Source organism: Caloenas nicobarica, chromosome 1 (assembly GCF_036013445.1).
Source record: "Caloenas nicobarica isolate bCalNic1 chromosome 1, bCalNic1.hap1, whole genome shotgun sequence".
Lineage (NCBI taxonomy): Eukaryota > Metazoa > Chordata > Aves > Columbiformes > Columbidae > Caloenas > Caloenas nicobarica.
The window spans coordinates 151,780,994-151,794,381 of record NC_088245.1 but is presented as its reverse complement, the minus strand read 5'-3'; the positions used below and the strand labels follow the sequence as shown (position 1 = coordinate 151,794,381).

At 43.2% G+C, this 13,388-nt stretch overlaps 1 protein-coding gene across 3 annotated transcripts in view; it reads left to right on the top strand.

Annotated features, from left to right (window-relative positions):
- The window catches only part of TMEM255B (transmembrane protein 255B), an 84,475-nt gene that overhangs the window by 49,073 nt on the left and 22,014 nt on the right, over positions 1–13,388 (top strand). For all 3 annotated transcript variants that reach the window (XM_065658259.1, XM_065658258.1, XM_065658257.1), the window contains one exon: positions 10,386–10,466. In XM_065658259.1, coding sequence (XP_065514331.1) covers positions 10,386–10,466 — 81 coding nt within the window. The remainder of the gene's footprint in view (positions 1–10,385; positions 10,467–13,388) is intronic.

The window sequence follows — 13,388 nt, the reverse complement described above, 5'->3', positions numbered from 1 at the left end:
ATATCCATCCAAGAACAGACTTGTCTGTTCACATCAAGAACAGATCTGTCTGTGCGCATCATCTAGCAATGGGGCAGCTCCAGCATCAGGAGGCTTTTCATTTGACTGTAGAAGTACTACTAGCCCAGGAATCTCCGCCAATAAAGGAATGTGAGACTGAGGCTACCACTACAACATATTTTAAATAGAAGAAAAATCAGTTAGGAAATACAAAGTGAGACAGATCCGTGTGTTTGTGTTTGTCAGCCATGACAATATACAGGTACTCAGTACTTGCTGGTTTGAAAGAACTGAAATTAATATCTACTACTCCCAAGCATTAAGAGAAGAAGATTCTGTAGGATCTAGTCTTTCAAATGAAATAGAAATCCTAAAAAGAGCCCCTGGAAAGCACAGTGTGAAGTAAATCTGGTTTGTGAGAGTAAAGAAGTGTTTAAGCCACACCAGCTGCTTTTCCTATTTTCAGCACAGGAGTTGGGTTATTTCAGCATAGTGGATGAGACTGGCAGGGTCCCTAGGCTGGAGCCCAGCATTTCTGGAAGAAGATTAGCTCCTAAGTCAGGTTCATGCAGGGCAGACAGAAAAGCACAAGAAAGGGTAAGTGGTGACTGCAGTCTGGAGTGAGACTCAGATCATTGCTCTCATGACATCCTCACCCAAAGCATGTACACAAATATTGTCACGACTGCTTCCGAAGTATTTAAACAAAGCTAGGAATGTGTTATTTGCACCAGGGGATCACTAGTGTCTTGTAGTTACAGTAGGACAGAGGTATTCTGACTCTCTGTTGCACTTTACATCACTTTGAAGGGTTTGTTCAGCCGTACTGTTGGGAACCAAATCCCAACCAGCATGCACTGTGCACTCCCTGACAGCCCAGGACTTTCTGTGTTGTTAGTCAAGGTGACGCTCTCAAGAGGACAAAATGGAGAAGACAAAGAAGCAAACACCAGTATCATAGGGGAGGAAAATTGCTGAAATGCAGAAATGGAAAGACTTGGAGGCCTACTTGATGAAGTAAAACTAGACTGACATTTGGATACAAAAGCTGATGATGAGCTTGGTGGCAATGAGATAAAAGCTGTTAATAATTCTAGAAAAGACTCGCTTGGTGCATGGTCAAAATGTGAAGCGGGTAGGAATTATTGGAGAATTATAGAATCATTTAGGTTGGAAAAGACCTTTAACGTCATTGAGTTCAACTGCAAATGTAACATTGCCAAGTCCACCAGTACACTTCATTTTCTTCCCATAACTTTACTTGCCCAGCTTCCTCAATTTCAAATAAAATTCAGATATTTTTCACAATTCCTGTTTTCCAGGCATCTCTCCGTAACATTCAGGGCTTTATTTTCTAGCATCTGGACTTCCTTTCAGGGTCATAGATTTTTAAAACCTGGGGTTTTGTAGCAACCACAACATTCCAGATTACTGTCAGCCAAATGCTTGCAGCCAATTTAGTAAGTGTTTTGAGTTTCTCAGTCAATGAGAGAAACAGAGATGCAGTGCCTGGTTCAAGTATCAGCCCCTTGAGCATCCCTGGCACTGACTGAAGGAGCACATCTTCTCAAGCCAATGCAACGAAGGCCAGGAGCTGATGCCTGACACTCCCACAAGAGCAGTCCCTGGTGTTGAAGGGGAAGGAGAGGAGCCCACTGAGCCCCATGGTGGTGGTTGGCAGCCCCAGGGCACTGGCCTGCCCAAGGAGGCACCTTTATCTGTGGTAACACACACTCTGTCCTGCCCAGAGGCTCCTGCAGTTGGGCAGTGACCCCTCTCTTCCCAGCTGCTCTCTGAAATGCAAAGATTATGAAAACAATGTCATTATTACAGAAATAAATCTCAATGAGGCATATGAGTAGTATTTCAATAACTATCTGTAAAGTATGTCTACAAAAATTTAACATCTCATTAATTATGGGTAAGGCATTCTGTTGGTCTAGCAGGAGGTTAAAGGTTCTTTATCAAGCACAAGAGAAGATATAGGTTTGCAAGAAAGTAGCCAATTTAAAAGTGGTTATTGTAACTAGTTTATTTTCTTTTCCATCAGTTGTTATGGGTTCAATATTTGGAAATCTGGAATTGGAGAGTTCGAGGGGGAGGGGAGGGCAGTATTATTTCTGCTCTTTTCTTAAAATAGTGAAATTGTGCAAGATAAATTGCCTCTTCTGCTCCAGAAATTGCAACCCAAAAACTAAATTGCATGTTTAGCTGCCAATGAACAAAAACCCAAAGCAATAGTAAAAAAAAAAAAAAAAACAACAAACACCCTTCCTTCTGATTCCAGAAGGTATCATCATGTGCTTCATGTGAGATTTGCAAGGCTCGGAAGCAAACAGAAGTATAAGATGTTTTGTTTCTTAAAGCTGATAACCCCTCACTGCAGTATTGAGGATAGTGACCTATACCTTAGACTCATATGTTCCTTAATACCCATCTCATCACAGCCAATATGGAAGCTGTTCGTAACATTTAAAAAATTCACAATTTTATTTTGTTTATGAGTGAAAACACAAAGGTGTTTATATCAAACACTCCTATGAGCCCCTGGGATCTCCTAGCAGTGGTCTTCCTCAGGAGACACCTATGGTATTGACAATGTTGTTCAAAATTATTGAGAAACAGCTCTTGGTCAGAGAGAGACAGGGATGACAAAAGTTCTGTAGCATTTCCTCTAATTATTTGTAAAGGGAGGAATCCAGTCAGTTTTAGGTCGGGTCCCCAGACACCAGTCCGGTCTGCCTGCTTTCCCAGACTCCTAATATGTTGACACCTTCTTTTGTGAGATTCTTCTGTCTTTGGTCTGACAGCTCTCAGGTCTGTATGCTCCCATGTGCCATGTGCTCTCAGACAGTCAGTGTGAGGCATACACACATACCTTATGCTGCATCTAACCCTCCAGAGAAACATAAAATCTAGTTGTTAATGACATCTGTTTGTTCATATTTGCATGCCTGCTTTCAGAAAGTTAGCGGAGAGCCTGATCTTGAAGGGAGTGATAATCTCCAGAACACCCAGCAATTGGCACAGGGCTGAGCTGGCACTGAAGGGTTATGTTTTGGTTTGCTTTTAGGATTAAACGTGAAAAATCTTGGCAGCTCCCTCTCCTATTCATCTCCTAGCTATGCTGTAGATGAAAAGGACCTACAAAAATGTTGCAGGAAGAAAACAGAAGATGAGAAACTTCAAGTTAATGAGCCACTAAAAACGTCGGTCTGGTTTCAGTCTCCTTCATTTTATCTATATTTGTCTTTTTCATGTGCCCAGGACTGTTCTGTGGTCCCCAGGCCAACTGGCATGGTGAAGCCCACGTCCTTACTCTTAAAGTCTCTTAGAGTCACAGGCAGAATGGCAATGTCCAAATTACTTACTGGGAATGGTTCTTGGTCCATGCTGATTTCCAAACCCTGCCCAGAAATGATTTTGGAAGAGTGATAGTAGACCAAGGCCAAAGCCATCAGAGGCACAGTTCTAACAATTTAATGGGCTGGATGATTGAGTTTCAGGCCTGGGAACATTCCCTGGCACTGATTAATCTACACTTCTATCAATGCAGCCATGGAAGCTAAGACTAAATAAATACTGTAAATGGAAAAAAGTAGCCCTCACTATATAATTATTTCAATAAATTATTAGCCATGTTTTGTGTCTGTAAAGTATGGCATAAATTTCAGTCAATACAGTTTATGCTGTATCTCAGTTTCCAGAAAGTGGACTGATGTAAAAGGGAGATGGAATTTTCCCTGTTTTATCCAAAATATATGTTTTCTCCAAGGAAACAAAAAATGGAATGGAAAAATCTACTTTCCATACCTCAGTTAAGAGCCATACAACCTCCTCTCCCAAAGATACTGTTCAAAGAATACTTTCCTTACACAAATAACGTATTGCAATGCTCCCACCATCAAAGAGAATGTGGTTTTTTTATTGTATGCTCTTAAAAGAAAGCAACGAACCAAACCAAAACCCTCTATATTTGGATCAAATCTTGTCTTCATTGGCATAAAGCCTTCCCTCTTATCCATCTGTTCATCATCCGTAGGTTCTAATACACATGCAAGCAAAATGTTAAAATAAAAACTGTGCAAGAACAGGGAGAGTTACGGTTTGCTCTGTAGGTTTCAAGGCTGAGCAATTCTGATTTGCCTGAAATTAAAGGGAATTACTGGACGTACAGATTTTTTTTTGACACCTCTGAAAGTTTTAAACCGAATTCTAGTATGATTAGTGTTAGGCCTTGTAGGAGCCTTGGGAGTAGATTCTCAGAGGCTTGTAGATGGTCTTCAGTAGCCTGATCTGAATCTGTTTCTGCCAAATTCAGCAGCAAGCCTTCTTTTGACTTCAGTGCATCCAGTTTTGCCACAAGTTTAAAAGTATTTCCCAACACAGCATATTATATGACCAGGTTTTACCAGGAACTTCCTCAACCACTGTTATTGGAACAGAGCTCTGCAGTATCTCCCACTATTGTGTAATATTAGTATACTAATATATAAACAATAATGCACTCCCCTTCTCCGCTTCTTTGAGTAACTCTCTTTAACTGGGAATGGGCAGATGGGGAAGATCTGTTGCTTGGAGCTCTGCTCATGTACACAGAGGGCAAACACCAATAGGCTGGCAAAACGAGGAAGAATTCTGTATAAAAATGTAGTTGCATGCTTGGGTTTATTTACTGATGTAAAAGAAGAATGGCTGGGTTTCATTCAGTCCTTCTGAGCACTGGAAAATATTATTTCTTAGCTAATTGTGCTTGGTTTTGTTGCGGTTACTCATTATCTGTGTTCCCACAGAGCTTAAGAGTGGTAGTCATCTCCTCTGCTCTGTGTCTGCATATTCAGGTCTTTTTTATTGTATGCTGATGCTACTTTTACTTTATGTATTAGTGTGTTTGCGTATAATGGGCAGTTACAGTCAGATGGCCATCGGTCTAAATTTAGAAAACGTTTTTTAATGTAACCTTACTTATTTCTACACAGTGATAAGTGAAGATACAACAGAATGTTGTTGCTATATACTTCAAAGCCACTGTTAATAGATGAAATATATATACATACATGTATAATATGTAAAAATAGCTCTGTCTCTACCAGTATTGCTATAAGCAGTAGAATCAAATAGAATCAAGGACTGGTAGGTTTCCTATATTCATACATGATCTGCAGTGAGCAATATGAAAATATAAAGTATTTTATGAGCAGTCTCTCAGGAGTACTTTTATATCTTTGAAGTATGTCTCATTTGCCTTTGTTATTAGAGAGGCCAATAAAATCCAGTGGGTGCTAATGCAGTGTGATATACTGTTGGAAAATTTTAAAAAACTTTTTAATGTCTGTGTGGTGCCTTATTCATATAAACACCTTAGTAGACAGACAGACCACAACACCTCTATGGCATGAAAATATCATTCAAATAGAAGCTGTTACCAATGAAACCTTTCTGTATCCCTAGTGTACCTTTACTTCAAAGCTGCGTGCTTTAGGTGTTGAGTTCTGTGGGTGACCGGATAAAGTCAGTGTTATCTAATCTTTGTTATTTTTATATACTCAGTCATCACTCATTTATTTTGACTTGGGGTCACCAGACTGATTTCACATACAGATGCATTTAGAAGAACAGCTGAGAAAAGTCTGATTCCATCTTCTTTGCTTCCCCCATCAGGTGTTGGTACAGATTGATAAGGTACACCTGAGCTTTCTCTTCTCTAGACTGAACAGTACCGGCTCTCTCAGTTTCTTCTCTTATGACAGATACTTCAGTCTGTTAATTATCTTCATGGTCCTTTTCTTAACTGACTCTCGTATGCACATGTCTCTCTCATACTGGGGAGCCCAGCGCTGGATCCAGCACTCCAGACAAGTCTCACTGGTGCTGAGCAGAGAGGAAGGATCACCTCCCTGGATCTGCTGGCGATGCGCTTCCTAATGCAGACAAGGATACTGCTGGCCCTTTTTGTCACAAGGGCACACAGCTGGCTCATGTTCAATCTACTGCCCACCAGGACCCACAAGTCCTTCTCTGTAAAGCTGCTTTCCAGCCACTCAGCCCACAGCGTTTTCTGGTGCATGGGATTATTCCTCCCCAGGTGCAGGATTTGGCATTTCCCTGTGCTGAACTTCTTGAGGTTCCTATGGGCCATTTCTCCAGGCCAGGTTCCTCTAAATGACAGCACAGTCCTCTGATGTTTCGGCCACTCCTCATAATTTTGTATCATCTACAAGCTTGCAGAGTGCACTCTACTCATCATCCAGTTCAGTAATTAAGATCTTACACCATATTGTCCCCAGTAATGACCCCTGGGGTAGACCACTGTTGAGTGGCCTCCAGCTGGACTTTGTGTCACTGATTACATCATGACCCCAGCAGTTCTGCCAGCTTTCAGTCCACCTTACTGTCCATTTATTTAGCTTGTACTTCATCAGCTTGTCTGTGAGAATATTATGAGGAACTGCCACAGGCCTTACTGAAGTGGAGATAAAAAACATCTGGAAGCATATGAGTGAGAAGCTCCACTTATCCACCAAACCAGTCTCATCTTTGTAGAAGGCTAACAGGTTGGTCAGACATGATTCCCCATTTGTAAATCTGTGCTGATTACTCCAAATCACCTCCTTGTCCTTCCTGTTACACAGGAAGGCGTCCAGGCGGGTTTTGAATGTCTCCAGAGAAGGAGAATCCACAACCCCCCTGGGCAGCCTGTTCCAGTGTTCTGTCACCCTCACTGAGAAGAAGTTTCTTCTCACATTTAAGTGGAACCTCTTGTGTTCCAGCTTGAACCCATTACCCCTTGTCTTACTGTTGGTTGTCACCGAGAAGAGCCTGGCTCCATCCTCGTGACACCCACCCTTTATATATTTATAAACATTAATGAGGTCACCCCTCAGTCTCCTCTTCTCCAAGCTAAAGAGACCCAGCTCCCTCAGCCTTTCCTCATAAGGGAGATGCTCCACTCCCTTCATCATCTTTGTGGCCCTGCGCTGGACTCTCTCCAGCAGTTCCCTGTCCTTCTTGAACTGAGGGGCCCAGAACTGGACACAATATTCCAGATGAGGTCTCACCAGGGCAGAGTAGAGGGGAAGGAGAACCTCTCTGGACCTACTAACCACCCCCCTTCTAATACACCCCAGGATGCCATTGGCCTTCTTGGCCACAAGGGCACAGTGCTGGCTCATGGTCATGCTGCTGTCCACCAGGACCCCCAGGTCTCTTTCCCCTACACTGCTCTCTAATAGGTCATTCCCCAACCTGTACTGGAACCTGGGGTTGTTCCTGCCCAGATGCAAGACTCTACATTTTCCCTTGTTATATTTCATTAAATTTTTCCCCGCCCAACTCTCTAGCCTGTCCAGATCTCGCTGGATGGCAGCACAGCCCTCTGGCGTGTCAGCCACTCCTCCCAGCTTGGTGTCATCAGCAAACTTGCTGATAGTACACTCAATTCCCTCATCCAAGTCATTGATGAATATATTGAACAGTATTGGTCCCAGAACTGACCCTTGAGGCACTCCACTAGATACAGGCCTCCAACCAGACTCCGCCCCATTGATCACAACTCTCTGGCTTCTCTCCTTCAGCCAGTTTGCAGTCCACCTCACTACCCGATCATCCAGTCCACACTTCCTCAGTTTTGCCGTGAGGATGCTGTGGGAGACGGTGTCAAATGCTTTGGTGAAGTCAAGGTAGACCACATCCACTGCTCTGCCATCGTCAATCCACCTTGTTACGTCTTCATAAAAGGCTATGAGGTTGGTCAAACACGACTTCCCCTTGGTGAAGCCATGTTGACTGTCCCTGATGACCCTCTTATCCTTGATATGTCTTAAGATGGCACCAAGGATAAGGTGTTCCATCACTTTCCCAGGGATGGAGGTGAGGCTGACCGGTCTATAGTTGCCCGGGTCCTCCTTCTTGCCCTTTTTGAAGACCGGAGTGACATTTGCTTTCCTCCAGTCCTCAGGCACCTCTCCCGTTTCCCAAGACTTGGCAAAGATGATGGAGCAATGACTTCAGCCAGCTCCCTCAGCACCCGCGGGTGCATCCCATCTGGACCCATGGATTTATGGATGTCCAGATTGCTTAATTGCTCCCTAACCCAGTCCTCATCAACTGAGGCAGACTCCTCCATTGCCCTGCCTTCCTCTGGGGCCTCAGGGGTACGGGGCTCCTCAGGACAGCCTCCGGCAGAGTAGACAGAGACAAAGAAGGCATTCAGTAATTCTGCCTTCTCTGTATCTTCTGTCACCAGGGCACCCACCCCGTTCATCAGTGGGCCTACATTGCCTCTGGTGTTAGTTTTATCTGCCATGTATTTGAAGAACCTCTTCCTGTTGTCCTTGACCCCTCTCGCCAGGTTTAACTCTAAGGAGGCCTTAGCTTTCCTAGAGTGCTTTCCCAAAGAGTGCTAAGCATCCCAGAAAAGGGATGAGAGCTCTCCTTGTGCTGTACTATGGGTGCTTCCTTATTCATATGCATACACTTGAGAGTGCCCCATTTAGCCCTGTTATGTTGATTAGGAGATTTCTCTTGTCTGCATCACCCCGTTCCCTTTGCTTGTCTCATTGGTCTGCTACTTCCTCACCTGATTGTTGGTCCTCGTCTCCTTCCCCTGTTGCTCCTAATTTAAAGCTCTCATCACCAGTTGACTAGACTGTAGGCAAAAATGCTTTTTCCCTGATTAGTCAAGTGAATCCCATATCTTCGAATAAGTTCACGGTCATAAAAGCCAAATTCCTGTTGCCGACACCAGATGTACAGTCAGTTGCTGACCTGCTGGATCCATCCAGCCTCCTCGAGCCATTTCTCCTCACCAGCAGGATTGAGAACACCCCTTGGGCTCCATGCTTTTGGCCATTTCCAGGATCTTTCAGGATCAAACTGAGACTTTTTTTGTTGTGAATATGATGAAAAGCAGTTTTTCATTGATTTGCTCCTCATAGTAGCAAAAGCCATTTCTACTGCTCGCTCCCCTCCTCTCTCATTTTATCCACACGCAACAGATGAAATCAGGGTTGGAGTATGACCCTCTGTGAAAGGAGGGCAGCACAGCCTTTGGCTGATCCTATGCTTACTGTGCTAGCAGTGAAACTACAATCCTGTTAGTCCTCCAGACCACATCTGTCCTTGGAAGTCTTGGTGAAAGGGTCATGCTTTCCCTGGCCTACAGAAGAATGTTGTCCTAGTTCAAGACATGGCACGCTGTTTGTGTAGTGTTTGCTTTTCCTCTAGAGAAAAGCAGTTACTGAAGCTTTTTTTTTACACTTGTGTGATATAAATAACTATTTTTTGATTCAGGAAGCTAACCTTTCCCTAACCCTTAGGAGCTGGTGTCCAAACTTTCTTGGGTTTGCCAGTATAACCAGAAAGGCAAACAAGCTGATGGATGAGCTTTATTCATTGACCTGTCTGCATTCCTGCCTAGCTCTGCATTTTTACTGCCTATGTATTTTGGGTCAGCAGATTTATACACTTCACACTTCATTATCCAACAAACATAGAATACTCAGAAGTGATCTTAAGTAGTACAGATATTTCTGCAATTTCTGGGTTATTGCTGGATGGGTCATAAAGCTTTACAATGCAGTGAAAGTTAACAACTTAAGTAGTCCTTTGCTTATAAGTTAGCATGGAAAAAGGGGATGGTATATAATAAGTTACCATCTTTTCTCTTGAGAGGGGTCTGACTGACATACTGGAGAGCACCTGAGTGCTTTTGGAGGCACAGATCATGACCCGGGACCAGATAAGTGACACAAAGTTGAAGAAGACTCTTTTCTAACATGAGTCATTCCCTTACTTTGATTTGATCCCAGAGAACTCTTCAGTCATCAAATCCTCCATAGGTAAATATGGTCTCGTCCTGGAGCTGACTGAGGTATGCACCCTTTGGCCTTCAAGTGGCTGTTCACCAAGTTTGGAGACACACATCTTTCATCTGGCCAAGGATATTTCATTGTGTTCTTCCTTTATATCAGCTTGTGGGAACTGTTACAAGCAAAATATGAAATATGAGCGGTGAATGCATCTTTTGCAGTAAGCACAGGAAAATAAGGCAAAACCAAATTTGGTGCAAATTTCTTCCCCTTTATGCTTTCATTTCTTCATTATTCTTTGTCTTGCTTTTGGGGTTTTAAGTGTGTGTAGTAAGCAAAATGCTTAAAGTATTAAATATTTTAATTTTTTTTCACTATGGACGTTGTTCAAATCCTTAAAAAAGAAAGTCCCATATCTTGGAGACAAATAGCAGAGTAATTCTTTGTGCTAGGTAAGAAACTGTACCAGGAAAAAGAGTGACTGGACCATTCTCACGCTGTAAGCATCAGCCGTGGGGACATGGAACGTGGTGCCTTCAGACTTCCTCCAGACTGAGTACATTTTTCTCTTTACAGGAACCCAGACCTTTGTATAACAAAAGGTGCCAGTTTTATTCAAGTGGAACAGGATTCCTATATGATGCCTACCAGACAGAGGTAAACAAACTCATCTCATCACACACTCGTTTCTGCTGAGCTTTGAGGGGCTGGGGAGGAGGGAGGCAGGTGATTGAGAGCATGTCTGTGCATGTAGGTCACGAGCTGATAGAAACTCTACTGTTTTTACTCACACGAGTGACTCCCTGCTTGTCCAAGCCTCTGATGATTGCAAATCATTACAGCCAGTGAGGCTTTGAGTCATCATCAGTGTTTCTGTCCAGTACATTACTCTGGGACTGGAATGATTCCTAGTCCATCTATACTGTATAATAGCTGTCTGGGATGTATTTGTCACATTGGCATCTTTCTCTAATTCCTATTCCACTTCAAGTGGAATAGGAAATACCTAAATGAATCCATTTGCATTGTCCAGAAGACTTCAAATCTCCTCTGTATTTATCCAGCACAGGCCAAGAATGTCAGCAGTTCAAATACAGCTTTTTTATTACCTCAATGACATTAACATGGTCAGAAAACTGCCCATACCCAAATGGCTAGAAATCTTGATTTAGTTTCTATTCCTGGTTCTCATTTTATTTTGTGGTAAATTGGTGGGCGTGAAAATAAAATCAGGCAGAGCAGGATTGAGAACAGCTAAACAGTGGTATAAGTTACAAGAAGCCAGATGCCCTTCATCACCATTCCTCCCATGGCTAAGAAAAAGCGTATGGGGAATGTTACTGTTAATAATTCTAGACAGGTTAGCAAAGTATATTAAGCAGCTAATACTCCTTAAATCTTGCTGCTAGGGCACCTTGTTGTTGATTCTAGAAAATGTATGACAAAAATATTTCATTGACCTCCTTGCCTGAAGACCTACCCAGACAAACTTATGATCTGTGACAACACCCTTTCCTGTAAGTTTTACTCCACCCTCTTCTGAAGTGTGCAGGCACACTCTGACACAGACATGGCTTGAGAAATGCTTCTGATTCCTGTAATAAGCGTGTAGCTGGCATCACACTGACCACAACTCCCTGCAGGTGACCCCAGCCTCTGGCTTCTGGCCAAACAGGTTTCCTCAGCTCTGCACATTCTGGAAATGTCTCAAGTTGGGCCACCCGGAGCTCCTTGCTCTCTTCTGGCAAAACCCCTGCATCCTTTAGAAGTGTAGTTAGTTTGTAATAACATTCTTGTCTGGTTGCCCACTGATCTAGAGTCAGCATGTGCTCATTAATGATCCGTGGCATTTGAACTTGGCTTTTGCTTTTCCAAAGTTAGCCAGCTAGTGAGAGGGGACATGCTCTGCATGCCAGGCGAACACCTAACTAGGCAGGCAGATTGTTTCCTGAGTGCAAAGTACCTTTTGATTGCCATCTCTATCCTGTGAGTGGTCTCCAGCTCATGTAGTTTGCCTGTTTCGGTTCTTCTCCTTGCTCGAAGCAGAAAGAATTTGCTTTTCTTGCAGTTACCATGAGGTGAGAACATATCTTCAACTGGTGCTAAGGGGATAGACAGGCACAAAGAGCCAGAACATGAAAAAGTTAAATGTCTGGTCACTGGAATGAAATAATAGGTCTTGACATGCAGCACACCCACAAATGGCCTGCTCCTACCACCCTTGCTCACACCACACAGTAACTTGTTTATTTTGGTTTATTCACTGTTCTCCTAAAAAGGAGTGTCTTGCTCTTTGCATTTTTTAAAAATGCAGTGATAAAAATAGACAACTACAGTAACTCCCTTGGCCCATAATATAATATGTCTTGTAGCCTAGAGGCAGCTAAAAACACGTTTAAGATCTTGCTGATCTCCTGGATTTGTACTTCTAGCCTTCTACAATAAAAAGGAGCAAACTGTCTCTATTGATGCTTGGAGAGGGGAAAACCACTTTTATTTCCTATCAGAAGTGTCCCCAAAGCTATGCATCAAACAAACCACCTTTTTAGCAGCCCACTCCATCTTATGAAGTTCTCCGATCCCAGTCATGCATGTGTAAAGGGAAAAGGATATTTTACCTATGCAGGTCCTAGGCCATTTTGGCAGCATACAGGGGGTCAAACCAAGATCTTAAGTTCCACTCAGTGCAAAAGCACTGCAGTGTCCTAACAAAATGGCTGTGGTAGCAGGTGCATTGGCACTCTCTGCTCCAGGATCGGCTTTCAAACTGCTATGAGAAGCAGCCAGGTGTGATGTTTCAGTCACTTCTGAGCTGGATCTTGATGAAGCCGAGGCAGTGGCTGACGGCAGCGCACTCCTTTTCTGCAGTAAACTGCAGCTCAGGCTGAGGATGGCTGCAGCTGAATGTGGCTTCAGGCCAACAATACCTCTATGTGACATTCCAATAAGTTCAGACAGAATAGAACGAGGCCGATGAAACAAGGTCCTATCTCAGAGTGAGGTACTCTTGTGACAAGTGGGATGTGTCTCTATCAAGCTGTGAGCTACATTTCCCACATGCAACCTAGACTGAGACCATCCTTTTATATCCTAACTTCCATTTTGGGTTAGAAGAGCTGATTTGTACAAGGCACTAACCACAGGTACAGCCTTGTCCTGGGCAGCAAAGCAATCCCAAGGCACCATTTTAACATCTTTTTAACTTCAGCTTTGTCACCCAGTTTCCACTTCTCAAGCAAATCCTGCTAAGGACAAGTGTGGCAAGTCTGCGACCAGCTGCAAGCTGAACTTTCTCTGGTGCTGAGTGTGTGTTCAAGGCTTTCCTTTTTGCTGGGAACACGTGAGGAGTACAGGCTCATCAACAGTGGCAGTTTTCACACTAAAAAGGATGCACAGATCCAGAACTCATGACCTGAGAAAACATGGTTTAATGTCTCCTGTGGAGACTATCCCACAGACACACATTCATGGATAAGCAGAACTGTCTGACAGATGCTTTTCAAAAGCAGGCACATATTCCTAAGCAGGCTCCTTCCACTTTTTCATTATGAGGAATTTTCCATTCAATAATACATTTTA